General features: G+C 41.9%; 1 protein-coding gene and 1 long non-coding RNA gene across 2 annotated transcripts in view; one reads left to right on the top strand and one right to left on the bottom strand.

Annotated features, from left to right (window-relative positions):
• The window catches only part of mospd2 (motile sperm domain containing 2), a 51,709-nt gene extending 36,210 nt beyond the window's left edge, over positions 1–15,499 (top strand). The window contains exons 10-15 of the mRNA XM_034186480.1: positions 3,258–3,358; positions 5,806–5,899; positions 11,752–11,848; positions 13,152–13,272; positions 13,377–13,479; positions 14,955–15,499. Of these exons, the coding sequence (XP_034042371.1) occupies positions 3,258–3,358; positions 5,806–5,899; positions 11,752–11,848; positions 13,152–13,272; positions 13,377–13,479; positions 14,955–15,107 (669 nt within the window). The 3' untranslated portion in view covers positions 15,108–15,499. The remainder of the gene's footprint in view (positions 1–3,257; positions 3,359–5,805; positions 5,900–11,751; positions 11,849–13,151; positions 13,273–13,376; positions 13,480–14,954) is intronic.
• LOC117524668 lies at positions 1,657–21,081 on the bottom strand. The gene is made up of 3 exons (XR_004564824.1): positions 21,071–21,081; positions 7,688–7,692; positions 1,657–2,211 (listed from the first exon to the last, which is right to left on the bottom strand). It is a non-coding gene; the product is annotated as an uncharacterized LOC117524668 (long non-coding RNA).
• Positions 21,082–21,294: the final 213 nt, after the last annotated feature.

Raw genomic sequence — 21,294 nt, 5'->3', positions numbered from 1 at the left:
GTCTAAGTCTATAGCAGCATAACTAAGGGATGGTTCAGGGTCACCTGATCCAGCCCTAACTATAAGCTTTAGCAAAAAGGAAAGTTTTAAGCCTAATCTTAAAAGTAGAGAGGGTGTCTGTCTCCCTGATCTGAATTGGGAGCTGGTTCCACAGGAGAGGAGCCTGAAAGCTGAAGGCTCTGCCTCCCATTCTACTCTTACAAACCCTAGGAACTACAAGTAAGCCTGCAGTCTGAGAGCGAAGCGCTCTATTGGGGTGATATGGTACTACGAGGTCCCTAAGATAAGATGGGACCTGATTATTCAAAACCTTATAAGTAAGAAGAAGAATTTTAAATTATATTCTAGAATTAACAGGAAGCCAATGAAGAGAGGCCAATATGGGTGAGATATGCTCTCTCCTTCTAGTCCCCGTCAGTACTCTAGCTGCAGCATTTTGAATTAACTGAAGGCTTTTTAGGGAACTTTTAGGACAACCTGATAATAATGAATTACAATAGTCCAGCCTAGAGGAAATAAATGCATGAATTAGTTTTTCAGCATCACTCTGAGACAAGACCTTTCTGATTTTAGAGATATTGCGTAAATGCAAAAAAGCAGTCCTACATATTTGTTTAATATGCGCTTTGAATGACATATCCTGATCAAAAATGACTCCAAGATTTCTCACAGTATTACTAGAGGTCAGGGTAATGCCATCCACAGTAAGGATCTGGTTAGACACCATGTTTCTAAGATTTGTGGGGCCAAGTACAATAACTTCAGTTTTATCTGAGTTTAAAAGCAGGAAATTAGAGGTCATCCATGTCTTTATGTCTGTAAGACAATCCTGCAGTTTAGCTAATTGGTGTGTGTCCTCTGGCTTCATGGATAGATAAAGCTGGGTATCATCTGCGTAACAATGAAAATTTAAGCAATGCCGTCTAATAATACTGCCTAAGGGAAGCATGTATAAAGTGAATAAAATTGGTCCTAGCACAGAACCTTGTGGAACTCCATAATTAACTTTAGTCTGTGAAGAAGATTCCCCATTTACATGAACAAATTGTAATCTATTAGACAAATATGATTCAAACCACCGCAGCGCAGTGCCTTTAATACCTATGGCATGCTCTAATCTCTGTAATAAAATTTTATGGTCAACAGTATCAAAAGCAGCACTGAGGTCTAACAGAACAAGCACAGAGATGAGTCCACTGTCCGAGGCCATAAGAAGATCATTTGTAACCTTCACTAATGCTGTTTCTGTACTATGATGAATTCTAAAACCTGACTGAAACTCTTCAAATAGACCATTCCTCTGCAGATGATCAGTTAGCTGTTTTACAACTACCCTTTCAAGAATTTTTGAGAGAAAAGCCAATTACAATTATTACAGCCAATTTTATACACACTCCCTCCATTTTAAGAGGCCATAAGTAATTGGGCAAAATATAAGAATTATTGGCAGTGGAAATAAAAACTCTTACAGCCAGTTCTCTTTAGACTGGTCAGGGGATAGACAATATAGTAAAGGGTACTCATGCATTCCATTATTTTGGCTTTGATGCTTTTTTTTGTCATGGTGTGGAGATTTGTTTTCAGTGTGGGTTTGAAGGCAATAATTTTTTGAAATCTTGATGTAGAGAAGCTTGAATTACTTTTTTGTTTCCAAACAGAATTTTTATTTCCAAAGGGTGTGTTGACTTTCTAGATCCAGTGTATGTATTGCAATAATCATAAAAAAAAGATTTTTCTTAATTTTTAATCCTCCAACCTCAATTTCTTTTAAAAATTGAAAGTAATCAAAGTCACTTTTGTAATGACAAGCTCACTCTGTATTTCACATTTTATTACCAAATCCGATTCACTCCCACATTTCCTAATTTCAGTATAATACAACATTTACCTCAAATACTGAGGGAAATAAGTGACGTTTTTCACCAGCAGAGGTTGGTTGTTAATTTGGGGGTATTTTACGAGCCAAATATATTTATGCAAAAAATCCACTGGATAAAACATTCACAGTTCAAGTTCAATGTCAGGATGTTCTGTTTGTGTCGGTGTAATCTAATTATCGTTAAAGTTCCATCTGTTCAGCTACCGCAGCATGTTTGAAGACGTCATGTTGAATTCTGGGAAGTTGTGATGTCATTGTTCATTCTTTTGTGACATTTTATGCACTAAATTGTTAATTGAATGATCTGATGTCTTTACATGCTCCACATTTTTCTCCTTAATATTAACATTGACCACGTATGTTTTTTTTATGTTATTTGCTTATATTTGGGAAATGATGAATAAAGAGAAACATTTCAGAACCAGCTGACTTTTCTCTTGACGTCTTTATTTTTGGCACACGTCTGGTACATGCAGGTGATTTGGTTCTCATCACAGCAAAGAACAAACCTCCTGTCTGACTCCACTTCCCTCTGACCTCTTTCCTTGTTTCACTCTCGTGATGAAATTGATTTCCCGTTTATACACCAACTGTGGTCACAACAACAGCACCAAAAAAAAAAAAAGTCCAGTTGAATCGTTTTCCAGCCTCAGTGTCTGTATTTTCCCGCCTTGATGCAAATGTTGGGTTCTTTCTGCTCCTTCAGCTGATGTGGGTGAAAGTGTTTTTCCTGAAGTGGAAGTTGTCCCATGCGACTGACGTCCTCATCACATCTGCCATGATTGAACAGCTTATCAACAAACCTTTTTTAGTTGTTGTCAAAAATCCCAAACTTGGCTTGTGCTTGTGTGTCTGGTTTTCTAAAAATTGCAAGAAAAAGTGGACAGTAGTCATCGTCAGGGTGTTGCCAATAAAAGCAAATGATTTTCGAGACAATTATTCTATGATTGAACGACACACCAACATTGTTTCTGAAAAGCCAGTTAATCATTAGCGGATATGCTGATGCGGAATGTTTATTGTGACAGATATTGAAGTGATTTCAGATTTATCTCTCCCTGTCAAAATGCAATTTTACAGCCTTGATTTCTTTATTCATACAACTTCATGTTTCATGTATAAAGATTGGGAACAATCTATTCTGCAGAGTTGTTCAGATTTTTTTAAAAGCAGTTTTTATTGGTTGGCACCTGCTTACTTTAATTCTGGGTATCGGAGTTGCTATTGTGAGGGGGAAAAGGTGTGTCTCTGTTCATTATTACTTTCATTAACTGTGGGCTTTTTCTACATGAAGAGCAAAGGTCAAACATTTTCAGAGAAATCACATTCTTAAGTTATCAGTATTGAGTCTTTTTCTAATGAATTGTCTTTGTTTTAGGTGAATTTCCATGAAGACAACGATAAAGGGGAGTCCACTTCGCGGACCAAAGGAGCCAGGAAGCCGCTGACCACCTTCAAAGGCCTTTTACTACACGTTAGGTAATCATCCTGGTTACAGAGTAGTTTGAAGACGTACGCTTTGTGACGTAATTGCTGTGTAAGGTTTCCCAAAGCCAATAGTTGGATGTTGTCCGTTTGTTCTCTTCCCAACGTTCCCTGTGAGCAAGCCGCTGAGCCTCAAGGCTTTGAAGAGGCCGATTACACTCTTTCCTGTTGAATGTGGATTTAACATGTCGTATTCAAACTATGTGCTGTACAAATTGAGTTGGTGTCACGTAGTTGGCATCTAGATGATCAATTCATTGGGTTAAAGAAAAGTTATTGAGGAGTTTATCCTTGTAGAGCTCAATTGATGACACATGAGCTTGATTTAAGGATTCCAGCCAATCAATTGAGTGTACGTCGGTTGGGGTTTTTAATGATTACAATGCTTCAGCATTAAGTATGAGACGCCAGCTAATGATCGATTCGTCTTTAACAGCAGAACACTGGTTTCAGACTCATAACTCATTATATATGCAAATGAAGAATGACTGAATTGCGAGAGTTTTACAGGGAGCCAGTTGGGTTCTTGGATGATGCCTTTCATTTTCATGAATAATGCTCTGTTTTTTGCGGCGTCGCTCCTTTGAATTGAGGATTTTGGCAGCTGTGGGCTTCAAAATGTGATAAACAGATTTACTCAGGCCTTAAACTATTTCTCTGAGCTATGTTAGCCCTAAATTGAAACTGCAGGCATTAGAGGTACATAGGGAGGCTTTGATGAGTTAGAAAAAGGTTTTCTGAGCCCAGAGAGATGCTGTGATCCCAGCGGTGTGAGTCTCCACAGGTCTGTTCATGAGGAAGTAAAAAAAAAAGAGTATGCCGGGACAGGGGAAAGAAAACCTACCTGTGTTCTCAGCAGGTCTCCCATCAGTGAGAAGCTTTTCAAAAACAAGACAGATTTTAGATTTCGTCATGGTCATTTTGTCTTGGCAGAGTAATTATCCACTGAAGATGACTTCAACAAATCCCAACATTCTCAAAGAAAAAGTGATAGAATTTGGATCCTGATTAGAGGAAGCATTAATTGAAGATGAGTTGGGTTTCAGAGTGACTTCTAAAGAAGGTTCATGTTTCAAAAGGATAAAACAGAGATACAGTCCAACTGAACACAGTAACGCCCTGTGAGGGACTAATTTCTTCGTCCTGCTACCGCGGAAAATCCGACCATTGCCACCCGCAACATGTGTGTTACACTCCTGCCCGTTCCCGTAATATGAATTTTTAGTCTAGCACGCACTGGCAAAATGCTGAGAATTTATGTGCACACTGTAATAGACATGCATTGATTTTGTGTCTCCTCATGTCCTCTGGGAGAATACGTGATTTAGGCTATTAATAAAGAGATTCATGGGGTTGTTTGTTTCGTTTCTTAGACTGTTTCGTATATGTGTGCCATATATGGGCATGCAGTAGCTGCATCTGTGTCTGTGTACCTGCTCTGGTGCTCTCCCTGTCCTCTGCTCCTGTTAAATTAAAAATGTTTTATTTCAGCTGAAAGTACCATGTGGACACCGCATACTTTTACACGATTCTCCTTTGTTGACTGAGTCATCCTGTTGCTTCCAAACCCACAGTGTTTTTCTTTGTTGTAACTGCCCACTCCCACAAGATTTGTATTGGGACTCGGTGGGGCCCAATCCCAGTGCAGCCCTGTAAACACAAGTTCTTAGTGAAAGGGGCAAAAACAAATCCAGTAACAATACGATTAACTATAATGACTGCTCTTGCTGTCTGACTCTCTACCAAAACGGTTCACACAGAGTCATTGGACTTATTAAACGGTTACAACTGCCGATTGTCCTGCTAATTCTGAAGGAAGGAAGGTTGAGGAGGTGAGGCTGGGGAGAGGAATTTTTGCATCCTAGGGTCTGCTGCAAGTGTGACGTCTAGTGGCATAAAGAACATTCATGGGATCTTTTAACTTATGGTTAGTACTTCCACTTCTGTTCCCTTAATTTGTATTGTTAAAAGCCATATCACACTTCATCATGTCAGACCAGGCAGGAAAAACCTGTCTATAGACCATTTTCGACTGGCTGTGCCTTAGAGGTAGAGTGAAACAGGTCGACACACAAGGCATCGCACGTGAGAATCTGCATTCTCTCAAGTTTGTGATCCAGTCTCCCGATCAACTGACACCACTGCACAGCCAACAAATCAACATGAGACTAAAACAGCTGTCTGTCTGATTGTTACAAGTTTTGTCAGGCACACCCTTTTCTTTCCTTGTCATTGCCAATCATGCGGGTGAGCATCCAGTTGTCTTTAAATATACAGGAGCGGAACATCAGATCGTCCTGTGATGCTAATGAGAACCCCTGCCTGCATTTAGCACCAACTCTGTATTAAACATGAGACAGTATATTGCAGAATGTTGCCTCATATCTTTCAAGAGCCTGACAGCTTCATGAAGTATTTTGTTGTTGTGTGTCTCCTTCCAGCCCTGCAGAAGAGCTCAGCTTTGGCTCCAAAGAAACAGAAAAGAAATGCCTCATAATCCTGAACAATGTGACCAAAAACCAAGTGGCCTTTAAGGTGTGTGTGTGTGTGTGTGTGTGTGTGTGTGTGTGTGTGTGTGTGTGTGTGTGTGTGTGTGTGTGTGTGAGAGCTTTCGAAGAAATTCTGCTTTGCTGTTTTGGGTTGGGGCGGGACATCGCTGTTTACTGACCGATGTTTAGTTGTTGGGCCACACCACTAGTGCCACGTGGAAACAGTGTGACAGAACACACGGTTTGGATTTGGTCCACACAAAAAGCAACAGAAGACAACTACAGGTAAACTGCGTTAACTCACGCAAGTTGGGGTCTACAAAATAGACCCGTGACTTAGCTGAAAGTGTGAGTTAATGAAGATGACCAGAAAAAAGTTCAGATTAGCTTACTTTGTCATATTACAGCAGATTTGACCATTTGAAATGTGATTCTTTCCTGGATGGTGATGATTTCTTCATCTGGAGTGGGTTCGGGATTTTCTTCCTCATGCTGTTGCACTTCAGCGATGAGGGCTTCGTCAGTGCGGATGATTCGAAGTTTGTCATTTACGGATCTGGATGTGACCTTCTCTTTAGCTCCTTCCCGCGACTGGACATGATGGCCACTTGCGCACTTGAAAACTTGCTTGCTTTAAGAACCACAACTTGCTTGCTTGCTTGAACATCTTTGTGGGTGTGGATGCTATGACAACGAAAGAATGATCCAGTTCCAGTCATATTGGGCCAGAATTTATACATGTGCCTGCCCCTCCCAAAAACTGTTACATTTGACAAAAATGTTTATACAGTAGACTAAATTTTCAGGGTCCACAAATTGACCCTGAGTTAATCCAAAACGGGCATTAACGGTGGTTCACCTGTAATTACAACACATAGCTTGTTACATCCAACATGCTTCCTCAAAGTGAGGAACCTGAATAGTTCACAGAGCACAGTACCACTTGAAAAGTTCATCCACGCCTTCAGTACCTTCATTGTTACGCAGCAAACCTGTGAGGAATGTTGGGCTCGTTAAGTGTGCAGTGTGGTGTGTTTAAAAAAAAAAAAATGCCTCTTGAAGAGGAAAATAAACAAGTCGCACCTTTATTCTGTATGTGGAACTCGCTTTTTAACAGTGATTCGGTGTAGCACGTGCACACCACAGCATGTGGTGTTACTTAACATAAGGGCATTTAAATTCCAAAAAATGAGCAAGATGGACAATATAGTAGATGTTATTTGATGCAAATTCACACTGATTACCGCACTGGAAGCATAACAATAAATATCAGTCTGAATTTTTTTTTTTTAATCTGGTCTTTAATTTGGAATTTCTGAGCATTGTTGTAGTGTGATTGTTATTGAAGTTTCTTGTTTAGTGCATTGATTCCTGGGGAAGCCCCATATAACTCTATTAGTCTTTTGTTTGTTTGTTTGTTTTGTTTCTTGGTATATGCCGCACTGGAATCTGCAGAGAAAGATCCTCTGGATCTCCCTCACATGACTAATTACATCCATCCATCCATCCATTTTCTTCCACTTTATCCGGAGTCGGGTCGCGGGGGCAGCAGCTCAAGCAAAGCCGCCCAGACCTCCCGATCCACACACACCTCCCCCAGCTCCTCCGGAGGAACCCCAAGGCGTTCCCAAGCCAGCCGAGAGATGTAATCCTTCCAGCGTGTCCTGGGTCTTCGCCGGGGCCTCCTCCCAATGGGACGTGCCCGGAACACCTCTCCAGCGAGGCGTTCAGGGGGCATCCGGAAAAGATGCCCAAGCCACCTCAACTGACTCCTTTCGACGTGGAGGAGCAGCGGCTCAACTCCGAGCTCCTCCCGAGTGACCGAGCTCCTCACCCTATCTCTAAGGGAGCGCCCAGCCACCCTGCGGAGGAAACTCATCTCGGCCGCTTGTACCCGCGATCTCGTTCTTTCGGTCATGAGCCAAATCTCATGACCATAGGTGAGGATCTGAACGTAGATCGATCGGTAAATCGAGAGCTTTGCCCCCCTACGCAGCTCTCTCTTCACCACGACGGTCCGATACAGTGGCCGCATCACTGCAGATGCTGCACCGATCCGTCTATCGATCTCACGCTCCATCCGTCCCTCACTCGTGAACAAGACCCCGAGATACTTAAACTCCTCCACTTGAGGCAAGGACACTTCACCGACCTGAAGAGGGCAAAGCACCTTTTTCCGGTCGAGAACCATGGCCTTGGATTTGGAGGTGCTGATCTTCATTCCGGACGCCTCACACTCGGCTGCAAACCGCCCCAGTGCACGCTGAAGGTCCTGATTTGACGAAGCCAACAGAACCACATCGTCCACAAACAGCAGAGACGAGATTCTGTGGTTCCCAAACCAGACCCCCTCTACAACCTGGCTGCGCCTAGAAATTCTGTCCATAAAAATAATGAACAGAACCGGTGACAAAGGGCAGCCCTGGTGGAGGCCAACGTGCACTGGAAACAGGTTTGACTTACTATCGGCAATGCGACCCAAGCTCCTGCTGCGGTCGTACAGGGACCGGATAGCCCTTAGCAAAGGACCCCGGACCCCGTACTCCCGGAGCACTCCCCACAGGGTGCCCCGAGGGACACGGTCAAACGCCTTCTCCAGATCCACAAAACACATGTGGACTGGTTGGGCGAACTCCCATGAACCCTTGAGCACCCGATGGAGCGTGTAGAGCTGGTCCAGTGTGCTGCGACCAGGACGAAAACCACACTGCTCCTCCTGAATCCGAGGTTTGACCATCGGTCGAATTCTCCTCTCCAGTACTCTGGAATAGAACTTACCGGGGAGGCTGTGGAGTGTGATCCCTCAGGCATCATCCAAGAACCCAACTGGCTCCCTGTGATCCCCCTCCGGTCCCCCTTCTTAAACAGAGGGACCACCACCCCGGTCTGCCATTCCAGAGGCACTGTCCCCGATTGCCACGCGATGTTGCAGAGGCGTGTCAGCCAAGACAGTCCCACAACATCCAGAGACTTAAGGTACTCAGGACGGATTTCATCCACCCCAGGAGCCTTGCCACCGAGGAGTTTCTAACCACCTCGGTGACTTCTGCCTGGGTAATGGATGAGTCCGCCTCTGGGTCCCCAATCTCTGCCTCCTCTTCGGAAGACGTGACGACGGGATTGAGGAGATCCTCGAAGTACTCCTTCCACCGCCCAACAACATCCCCAGTCAGGGTCAACAGTTCCCCACCCGCACCGTAAACAGTGCCGGTGGAGAGCTGCTTCCACCTCCTGAGGCGTCGGACGGTTTGCCAGAATCTCTTTGAGACCGACCGATAGTCCTCCTCCATAGCCTCCCCAAACTCCTCCCAGACCCGAGTTTTTGCCTCTGCGACTGCACGGGCTGCGGCACGCTTGGCCTGCCGGTACCTGTCAGCTGCCTCTGGGGTCCCACCTACCAACAAAGATAAGTAGGACTCCTTCAGCTTGACGGCATCCCTTACTTCCGGTGTCCACCACCGGGTTCAGGGATTGCCGCTGCGACAGGCAAAAGAGACCTTGCGACCACAGCTACGAGCGGCCGCATCAACAATGGAGGTGGAGAACATGGTCCACTCGGACTCCATGTCTCCAACCTCCCCCGGGATCTGGGAGAAGCTCTCCCGGAGGTGGGAGTTGAAGACCTCCCTGACAGAGGGTTCCGCCAGTCGTTCCCAGCAGACCCTCACAATACGTTTGGGCCTGCCAGGTCTGACCGGCTTCCTCCCCTCCCAGCGGATCCAACTCACCACCAGGTGGTGATCGGTCAACAGCTCTGCCCCTCTCTTTACTCGAGTGTCCGAGACACATGGCCGAAGGTCAGATGATACGACTACAAAGTCGATCATCGACCTCCGGCTCAGGGTGTCCTGGTGCCACGTGCACTTATGGACACCCTTGTGCTCGAACATGGTGTTCGTGATGGACAAACTGTGACTAGCACAGAAGTCCAACAACTGAACACCACTCGGGTTCAGATCGGGGAGGCCGTGCTTCCCGATCACCCCCCTCTAGGTCTCACTGTCGCCGCCCACGTGGGCATTGAAATCCCCCAGGAGAACAATGGAGTCCCCAGTCGGAGCGCTATCTAGTACCCCTCCCAGGGACTCCAGGAAGGTCGGGTACTCTGCACTGCCGCTCGGCCCGTAGGCCAAGACAAAGGTGAGAGACCTGTCCCCGACCCGAAGGCGTAGGGACGCGACCCTCTCGTTCACCGGAGTGAACTCCAACACATGGCGACTGAGCTGGGGAGCAATAAGCAATGCAACCCCAGCTCTCCGCCTCTCCCCGTGGGCAATGCCAGAAAAATGAAGCGTCCAGCCCCCATCCAGGAGCGACGTCTCGGTCATGGAGTTGTAATATTATTTCCTTCTATTCACATATTGATTTTATTTGATTTGATTCGGCAGTAAAATTACATAAGAATAAATAAAAATACTGCTGAGGATAAAAACAAGAAAGCTTCCAATACAGATGCTTATTTACATTGTGGTCCTCGAAGAAAAAAAAAAGACGTACACAAAAATAAAATACAATAATAGAAAAACTCTACAAAATATGTTACGAAAATACAGAAACCATACAATAATACAGTAAAATAACAATCAATAATAAGAGCAATAGCTGGTAGGGGTGGTGGCCAAGTGGTTAATGCACTTGGTTTCAGTGCAGAAGCTTCCGGCTTCAAATCCCACCCCTGCCACATTTCTCCATGTAATGTGGAGTTGCGTCAAGAAGGGCATCTGGAGTAAAACCTGTGCCAATTCAACATGCAGATCCACCTTGGATTTGCTGTGGCGACCCCGAGTGCAAACAAGGGAGCAGCCGAAGGGACTTACTAATAAGAGCAATAGCTCTAAGCAATTCACATACAGACCAAACAGATAAAAAGACTTAAGAGAATGTTAGTAATATAAAAAAATTCCTTGACTAGAATTTATAATACTAGTTAATAAGAACTGCTTAACTCGATGTTTAAACACATGCCTAGAAGCAGTTTCACGAATAGAGAAAAGAAGACTATTCCATAATTTAATCCCAGTAAATGTAAAAGATGATAAGCCAAAAGACTGTACTCTAGGCACGCTAAAAGACAGATGGCTGGACCTTGTCTCATAAGATGAAACATGCAAAATAAAATTAGATTTAAGGTAATCAGGTGCCAAATCATGAATGACATTATATACGTGGTTCAGTTTAAGCTGATCTACCCTCTTTTCAACTGGCAGCATATTAACCCTTACAAACTGGTCAACTCCAATGTGAGTCATTGGAGAGGCATTTAACAAGTTTCTAATCATTTTATTCTGAACCACCTGAAGTTTTGTAGACTGAAGTGGATTTCAAGAAGCCCAGTCCAAGATTTCCAAAACTACAACACCATCTTTTGGTGGTTTAATTGAAGAAAAATGTGTCAGTGGTATTCTGAGTTATATTTACACAATTGATTGTTTCTATCTGTATAATTGACACCCCCCCACCACCACCACCAGCATGTCTTTCATTTATGACCACCAGAGTCATAATTGTGCTCTTCCTGTGGTCTACAGGAAACTATGTCCCACTTACACAATGATTATCTCATTTTCAACGTAACTACAAGTATTTGAGAAATTGGTGAAGAATTCTGACTTATCTTACGACCAGTTCTCAGCCAATCAGTGCCTGGTGTTCAGGTTTTAAAATCCACAGCTCTGTCACCACCTTGTTGCAGTCAGTAAACATGCGAGTCCAGACCCTATATTGAGACAGAGGGGTTGGACCGTTGAGACCACCTGCATGGCAGATGTTACACCTGAACATGGTGCCCCCTAACTGCCTTTCAGTGTTAATAACACGAGTTGCCAGATGCTGCTTTATGTTGTTACCGTTTATAAATCGGTTACTGGGATGTCTGAGGCGTTTCTCGTGTCTCTACAGGTTCGAACCACAGCGCCTGAGAAGTACCGAGTGAAGCCCAGCAGCAGCTCATGCGAACCATCTGTCTCCGTCGACATCCTGGTGTCCTTACACGGAGGTACCGCTCATCAGCGCTGCACTTTACCCCCTGCTCGCTTAGGCTACTTTCAAAGCCTTTCAGCTGCACAAAGTGGTGACCTTCTTTTACCTGACATGCATATTTCAGGAGTGTTAAAACAAACCTGTCTTCCATCAACCTGAAACGACAGCACCGTCTGAGCGGAACAGAATGTGGCGCGCGACCTCGTGGTTTCAATGCTGCTGCACTTCACTCACAAGCAGCACTGCATATTTCAGTTTCTTTTTTGGCTTTTTAACATCATGTCTACACTGCAGAAACATATTTCTCATCAAAATATCGAATCTACACTTGATATGAGACAAAATCGCTTTAGTGAAATTTCAGGTTTAAGGTTTTTTTTAAAGTTATTTGTAAAAGATGTAACGCCTACTAAGATGAGTAAAATAAAGCTGGAAATGAGTTTTCTCAGTTGACCTTATTTCAAGTAATAAGTGAATTTTCACATGTTCCTGTGGTAGTTTTTGTTGTTGTTGTTTGTGTTACTTGAAAACAAGGTGTTTTTAACTTGTAACAAAAATAAAAATCTGTGTTTTACTGGTATTAGCATGTTTCACAATTATCTTAAAAATCCTATGTTAAGTTAAAAAAAAGCTTGTTTGTTCTCAGATACAACTCAAAACAATCCGTTTACAAAATCAAAACGCGTCCCAACATCTTGCTGAATTTTTACTTCTTTTGTTGTCTCATGCAGATTAGATTTTGAATAGAAATTAGACAAATATGCTTTCTGAGAGTTTGCAGAGTGTTTTTGTTTTTTTTTTTCTTTTTTTTTATTTCTAAACCTGGCTGATGAAGTCTGTCTGCTGCCTGCCTGCTCAGATTTTATTTAATCTAATTTAAACATGTATAAAATCTCTTGTTCAGCTATTGAAAACAATAGACTATTCCAAAAAATGTAGGTGACCATTTGGATTTAGACAGGCCCTTTTGAATCATGGTAACCAATTTAACATTCTGCTTTTTTTGGGAAAACAGAGGCCTCATTGTGCAAAAATAGATTTTATCCACTCTTTTCCGGCACATGTGATCAAACTTTATCAACTAAATTTAGCTTGTTTTTAGGAGTATTGTTTTTATGTCATCTGTGCCTACGTGATATTTTTGGCTGCAATCTTTCTGACAGATGCTCTTCATTTGCTTGCAGAAAAGCTGTATATTAGCAGCCTTTTAAAGGATTTGGGTTCATTTTACTACCTGGAGTAGTTTTTATAATGTACTGCATATAGAATATCAATATGGTATTTTAAAACGTTACTTTGTCCTGTATTATGCTGTGTAGGATATCAAGCCTCTCCACAGGACCGATTTTTGATCATGGCTGCTGAGATGGACAGTGTGGGGCCACAAGATCTTGCCCAATTTTGGAAAGAAGTACCAAAAACAAAGATTATGGAGCACAGGTACACACGTGAAGTCTGACAATAAGCAGAAGAATCTGACACATGTTGGCAGTGGTAGACTTCAGACTGCTTGTTGTCCTAATGGCCTTTGCTCTTTCCCACAGATTGCGTTGCCATGTTGTGGAGAGTGTAAATCCACCACTTAGCCCTCTGGCAGACAGTCCTGTGCAGACAGGAACCAGCATGGAGCCGGAATTAAACACATCAGTAAGTTCTGATGAGGGAGGGGCTTTTCTCCACAGCAGTCGTAATATCATATGACAGTGTCGACCTATCGTACGTAAATTCAAGTAGGATTTGTAAACATGCACACACATACAAAACAACTCTACGCCATTTTATTCCTGCTATGAAATATGGGTGCTATAGCAATTAACACATCTGTCTGTCCGTCCATCCATCCATTTTCACTTGTTAGTGTATGTTAAGACCCATCCACCCATTTTCTATACCCACTTATTCCAACTAAGAGTCACGGGGGAGCAGGAGCCTATCCCAGCAGTCATAGTGCGTGAGGCAGAGTATGCCAATCTGTCGCAGGACCACATGTAGACAAACAAATGCATTAGCATCTCGAACGCACCCCTACGGTCAATTTAAAGTTTCTAATTTACATAACCTGCATGTCTTTGGGTGTGGGAGGAAGCCAGAGCACCTGGAGGGAACCCACGCAAACTCTACATGGAAAGGGCGGGAAGTGATCCCACAACCTTCTTAGTGTGAAGCATCACTGCTAACCACTAAGCCGTGCCACCTCTGAAGAACCAGTTGAACAATTTCATTCATATTTGGCATATGGGTGAACTTGGGTGATCCCCTGACACTTTGTATCACTGATTTGTGAGGACTGGGGGGGACATGTCATCTCCCCATGGCTCTTGTTTTCCATCAAGGTTGCTTCTAGTTCATCCAATAACACCAAAAATATGGAATTGTTGTCGTATCCATGGATGTCTCAACCAGACGTCACTGTGAGCGTCAGCATATTCATAGACAAAAGGCAAAAGCTCAACAAAATCAAGTCACTTTGGGAGCCCATGTGCCGCAAATATGTAATCACCAGTTAGCTTGCTTTGGTGAAAGTTTTTTTTGTTTTGTTTTTTGTTTTTTTTAAGGCTTAAAGAAATGTACATCAGTACTGGTCTGCACACTCAATGATGACCTCCCAAATGTCCTGGGCACTCAGTCACCTCATTGATTAGGTTCTCGTAGTCTTCTGCTCATTAAATATCAGGCTTTTTTTTATGGCTGTTATCTTGTACAGGAACATAGACCTAAATGCAGGATGTTACCAGCATAACTGGATCAAGGCTTCCCTGATGCTTGAGTGGCATTTTTCCCTTTTTGCCATCGATATACTGCAGATAATTCTAGACAGAGAAGCAAAAAGTTGGATTTGTAGTGCATACACCCAGTGAAATGGCCACTGCCTGGTTGCTATCGATGCTGAAGTTGCTGTGATGTCAGCAAGGTTCAATCAACACGTTTGGTACCTTTGTTCATGAAAGTGTACGCTCGTTTTTTTAATTAAAACTGGTCGGAAACACTGATTCATATAAAAGCACAAGTTATTATTACTGTAATTGTTGTTTTTATTGTTAATAATAATTCCAGATAATCAAAATAGTTAATCAGGTTTTAAAAGTGATCTTTCTCTCTCTTTCTTTTTTATAAACCTTCAGCTAATGCAAATGGTGGCCCGCAACAAGCGTTTGGAGCACAAACTGGATTCATGTTTGTGGCTTCAGAAGGTTCTGGTTGTGTTGGTGCTGGTGCTGATGATGTTTAACCTGTTGTGTCTCCACCTGCTCCTCACGGCCGACCGGCCATCCTGACCGGCCACAGCGCCCCCTGCCTGTACGCGACAGTCGACACTACCGGAGCGATGGTAGTGCTAAGCTCACCGATCAAACCAGAACAGCCTTTCTCCTTCCCCTCACCGCTCCTCCCCCCAAGGATGATGTCACAGAGAGGGGAGGCACCAGGAAGCAATCAATATGAAGGTTTGTTTTATTTGTCTTGTTTTCAGGCACTTGAGATTTAATTTAGCAGACTCTTTATGAAGTAGCAGCAAATTATTATTAATGTGTTTTTTATGACCACTCAGTGTATTTATTGAAGAAGTCACAATATGTAGAAATCTGTAGTTATTTTTGAGATCATCATGTGCAATTTTATATTCTCTATATCTGCAGTGTATCTGAATAAATAATGTGCTGTCATCTCATTTTGTGTAAAATTGCTTCTTTTTTTTTTGTAACTGTAAAATTTTGTTTCTGATGGACTTTTGTAGACAGTGGAACTATTAAGTTTTAGTATGTGTTGTTTTTTGTTTTGTTTTTTATAATGAACTCTAAACACCTTTTGTTTGCTGCCATTCAAATTATTTGAAGAAAAAAAAAATATTTGGTGTATTATTCATTCAAATTTTTCAAATATTTATGAATTAATTTTTTCCATGAATCTATTTTCAGAGAGAGGAAATGTCTTTTTAGCAGTGAAACATTAATGGCAGTGTTGATCTTGAAATGTTACAAATTTGAAATGTTAGGTTACAGATTACTAGCTATACTGTTAAAAATTCAATAACGTATTTTTAATGACTTCAGAGTAATGTAAAATTACTTTTCTAATAAATGCTTTAAACTGGACAAAGTTGAAAAATCTTATGAATTTAAACCTGGCAGTGCGGACATCACAATTATTCTGTCAAATGGTTATTAAATGTAACTTTTATGGTTGCCTACAGAGGACGTCAGCTCCTCCACTGGGTCCCCTTCTTTTCTCTCCCTTCAGCAACAACTCTCCAAACAGTCCCATTGTTATGCAACTGATTGGTTTATGTGGATTAAAAGTTGGCAGATTTGTCACTAGATAGCATTTTAGTTACTAGTGAAGATTAAAAGGTCACCAAATCTAGTAATAAAATTGCTAAATTGGCAACACTGAGACGGGTTGCTTCACAGATGAGATGTGGTGGAGTAAATAAAAAAGGACCAGTCAAAAACTTGTCTCGGTGGGTTTTGGTGACACATTTTCAGAGATTTGCAGTTCATGCACAGCAAAGATGTAAACTTTACATCATAAACCTGGTCATAATTACATTGCTTTACAACATTTTACACATTACATTTTTTATTGAAGTGACTTGAGGCAACTTTGTAATTTGGCGCTATACGTATAAAAAATGAAATAAAATTATTATATCCAAATGTAATCACCAATATTTTAACTAGTAACTAATATAATATGTTGTTTTTATCTCAGTAACTGCAGCTGATTAAAATTACTTTTGCAATTTAATTATGTGACTGTCACGTGTAACAAGTTACTCCCCACCACTAATTAGTGGTATGTTGCCTCGTTCTCAAAGCAGTTGGTTCAGTTGACTGGTTTGCTCTCGGGTATTTCCTGAAAATTTGCAGGAACCCCAATAAATTGCTGGACACCGTACCTCGCCTATACGCAGATACTGTGATGGGCAAGTGTTGGCAGAATCTCTGAATTCTTCCTGGTGTGTTTTGGCGTTCATCAAGGATGTGTTTTGGTTCCTACTCTGTCCAATGTTTGCATAGACGGGATCTTGAGTAGGGTTGTGGAAACCAGCAGCTTAACTACTTTTGTTAGCAAGGAAAGGTTTACTGACCTTGATTTTCTGGACGATGCTGTGATCTTTACAAAACAATGGATACCCTGATTGCGGCGCTTGAGAAGCTGACTGAGGAATCTTGAGTGTTGATTGTTCTGGATCAAGACCAAGATCCACGGTTGGAAAACGTTTCTGAACTCGGCCATAAAAAGTCCATCTATGTGCCATCAAACCCTAAATTTTAGAGAGACAAACTTATGTCTGCAGTGAAATTTATGTTCTTGAAGAAGCTCATGTAGTCATGAGGTCCCTGACAGAGTTGTTTGGTTATCTTTGCAGGAGAATGAAGAGCCACGTCTTTAGGGTACTGGTGCTTCTTGTCTTACTGTATGGTTCAGACTTGGATGCTAACCAGTGACCAAAGGTGATGACTCTTCCATTAAGACAAGCTTATGCTGTGGCCCACTGGCGACATGATGGATGGTCGCTGGCCCTGCCCCCTAGGGCACTGGACTTATCTCACGAAGCACCTGAATGTGTGCTGATCTCAATAATGCACGTGCTGTTCCGGTTTTCTGAATCCTGTTTCTTCAGCTTGTTAAAAACTTTGTAAATACCTTGAAAGTGTTAAAATGGGTTAAGCAGTGGGCCACACCTCTGATTCTGGTCTGCTTGAGGTTTCTTCCTCAATGTCATCATAGGGATTTTTTCCTTACCACTGTCATCTATGTGCTTGCTCTAGGGGGTTGGTAAGGTTAGACCTTACTCTTGTGAAGCACCTTGAGGCAACTTTGTTGTGATTTGGTGCTTATACAACCCCTGGCAAAAATTATGGAATCACCAGCCTTGGAGGATGTTCATTCAGTTGTTTAATTTTGTAGAAAAAAAGCAGATCACAGACATGACACAAAACTAAAGTCATTTCAAATGGCAACTTTCTGGCTTTAAGAAACACTATAAGAAATCAGGAAAAATAATTGTGGCAGTCAGTAAGGGTTACTTTTTTAGACCAAGCAGAGGGGAAAAAAATATGGAATTACTCAGTTCTGAGGAAAAAATTATGGAATCATGAAAAACAAAAGAACGCTCCAACACATCACTAGTATTTTGTTGCACCACCTCTGGCTTTTATAACAGCTTGCAGTCTCTGAGGCATGGACTTAATGAGTGACAAACAGTACTCTTCATCAATCTGGCTCCAACTTTCTCTGATTGCTGTTGCCAGATCAGCTTTGCAGGTTGGAGCCTTGTCATGGACCATTTTCTTCAACTTCCACCAAAGATTGTCAATTGGATTAAGATCCGGACTGTTTGCAGGCCATGACATTGACCCTATGTGTCTTTTTGCAAGGAATGTTTTCACAGTTTTTGCTCTATGGCAAGATGCATTATCATCTTGAAAAATGATTTCATCATCCCCAAACATCCTTTCAATTGATGGGATAAGAAAAGTGTCCAAAATATCAACGTAAACTTGTGCATTTATTGATGATGTAATGACAGCCATCTCCCCAGTGCCTTTACCTGATATGCAGCCCCATATCATCAATGACTGTGGAAATTTACATGTTCTCTTCAGGCAGTCATCTTTATAAATCTCATTGGAACGGCACCAAACAAAAGTTTCAGCATCATCACCTTGCCCAATGCAGATTCGAGATTCATCACTGAATATGACTTTCATCCAGTCATCCACAGTCCACTATTGCTTTTCCTTAGCCCATTGTAACCTTTTTTTTTTTCTGTTTAGGTGTTAATGATGGCTTTCGTTTTGCTTTTCTGTATGTAAATCCCATTTCCTTTAGGCGGTTTCTTACAGTTCGGTCACAGACGTTGACTCCAGTTTCCTCCCATTCATTCCTCATTTGTTTTGTTGTGCATTTTCGATTTTTGAGACATATTGCTTTAAGTTTTCTGTCTTGACGCTTTGATGTCTTCCTTGGTCTACCAGTATGTTTGCCTTTAACAACCTTCCCATGTTGTTTGTATTTGGTCCAGAGTTTAGACAGCTGACTGTGAACAACCAACATCTTTTGCAACATTGCGTGATGATTTACCCTCTTTTAAGAGTTTGATAATCCTCTCCTTTGTTTCAATTGACATCTCTCGTGTTGGAGCCATGATTCATGTCAGTCCACTTGGTGCAACAGCTCTCCAAGGTGTGATCACTCCTTTTTAGATGCAGACTAACGAGCAGATCTGATTTGATGCAGGTGTTAATTTTGGGGATGAAAATTTACAGGGTGATTCCATAATTTATTCCTCAGAATTGAGTGAGTCCATATTTTTTTTTCCCTCTGCTTGGTCTAAAAAAGTAACCGTTACTGACTGCCACAATTATTTTTCCTGATTTCTTATAGTGTTTCTTAAAGCCAGAAAGTTGTCATTTGAAATGACTTTAGTTTTGTGTCATGTCTGTGATCTGCTTTTTTCTACAAAATTAAACAACTCAATGAACATCCTCCGAGGCCGGTAATTCCATAATTTTTGCCAGGGGTTGTAAAGTGAATTGGATTGAATTGACAACTGGATGTCTTTGGACTAGATCAGTTCAGAGGATCCTTGGGTAACTCTGGAATGACTTTGTGTCAAACAAGTGGTTACTTGAGGGAACTAAGATGGAGTATCGCTTGCATTGTTAGGGAGCATCAGCTTCGTCATTTTGGCCACGAGGCGCATTTATGTGTGACCAACACACACATCTGTACGTACATGGGTGTTGAGGGCTGATTGGCTGCAGAAAGCCAAGGAGATGTCCAGGCACCAGTTGCTCCCATGCCTAACCTATCTGTTGCGATGAATTGTTACCGTTGTTGAAACAATCATCAGTGTGGCGGTATCTTAGTGAAAATTCTATAGCCAGTGTCCTCCTTAAACTTGTTGAATCCAGGAGCCAGGGGAGATCCGTCTTCATGATCCCCTTTATTTTTTTTAATTACCTTGAGTCTGGCAAACTAAAAATACCACAGTGATTACGGGCGAGTACAAGGAAGTGACAGCCCACGAGTACTCCAGCAGGAAGGCCGGATATCTCTAACAAGATCTAGGTCTAAGAGAGTCTGCATGCACTCAGGATTCTCGCCCCTTTCTGCTTCCATCACGGGCTGGTTCCAGAAGGATTGTGGGTAGTTTTAGGTGCGCATGTACAACAGTGTGGAAAACTTAAACCAGGTGCTTCACTGTGAAAAGAAATGTTTTGCACATGCTCTAAAAATAAGGATGGTGTTAATGGAGTGTGACGCTCTGGAGGATAAAAGCTTCAGTCACACACTGCTTGTTTTTAAAAGCTTCTGTGTACCTCAGCTCCTCTCTGAGCCCTGAAAGTCCTTCTGGATATACTCTGAACTACACCAAATATAAATATGAGACCAGACAGAAGGTGACATTTGTCCAAACAAAAGCTTCAATCTATCTATCCAAAGGAGAAACGAGTGAGACCAATTTGTAGAAGTAAATACAATTTGTGCACCACTTGTGAAAACCAAGAAGCAACTGGATCAGTCAGTTCCACATATCAGCTGGACAACATGTAGACAAAGAAAAGAGAAATTGTGATGATCCAGGAAGCGTTTTTCGACTTTTACATAACGTTGCCCACTTGCCACACTTTGATGCAAGCGAAAGGAGCGTCTGTATCTGAGATCGCAACTCAGCATCTTGAGCGTGTTCAGAACTTGTGTATGGTTTCAGTCATGTCGCAACCAAGGAGAGCTGACATTTGCTGTTTGGTTTGCTTATGTATTTTGGATGAACGGTGTGAAAACGGGAAGTTGATAGGACTAATATCTTTTGAGAAATTAATGATTTTATCTAACCAGTAAACAGTTGAAGTGCTGCAATGCACTATGGGTGTTCGGAATTTTAAATGTTATTGTGGTTCATGTTAGTTTGACAGTGTTGTTAGTGTTATTGATTTATTGTGTTTTTGTAGTTTAATTGGTTTATTCAGTTTAGTTAAGTGTTATGTTGCTTTTAACATGAGGTTGAAGTGTCATATTGGTACTATGAGTGAAATGTTTGTTTTCAGTGTCTTCTGTCACCATCTCTATCAAAAAAAAAAAAAAAAAGCACCTGCTTACAGCAGAAAGCAGAAAAGACAAAAAGCTGTGTGTGCGTGCATGCAATTTTGATTGCGCACAAACTGGAGAGCTGACATTTGCCTTTTGGTATGCTTGTGTATTTTGGGTCAAACATGAACAGCGCCCAAACCGAACATTGATAGGACCAATATTTGTAGAGAAGCTGCATATATTAGCTAACAACACTGAACAATGAGCTTTGATATTTACATTCTGGACTCACATGCCAGTCTAGCAAGGGGCGGTAAATCATCTATATATTAAAAGCATGTGTGCATGCATGATTTTATTTAGTAAGTTCAATGTAAGTACATAATATAATTGTAAATATGTTAAAAAAAAATACATGGATGA

This window comes from Thalassophryne amazonica, chromosome 14 (genome assembly GCF_902500255.1).
Source record: "Thalassophryne amazonica chromosome 14, fThaAma1.1, whole genome shotgun sequence".
Lineage (NCBI taxonomy): Eukaryota > Metazoa > Chordata > Actinopteri > Batrachoidiformes > Batrachoididae > Thalassophryne > Thalassophryne amazonica.
Note: the sequence above shows the minus strand (reverse complement) of the source record. Positions and strands in the feature narration are given on the sequence as shown.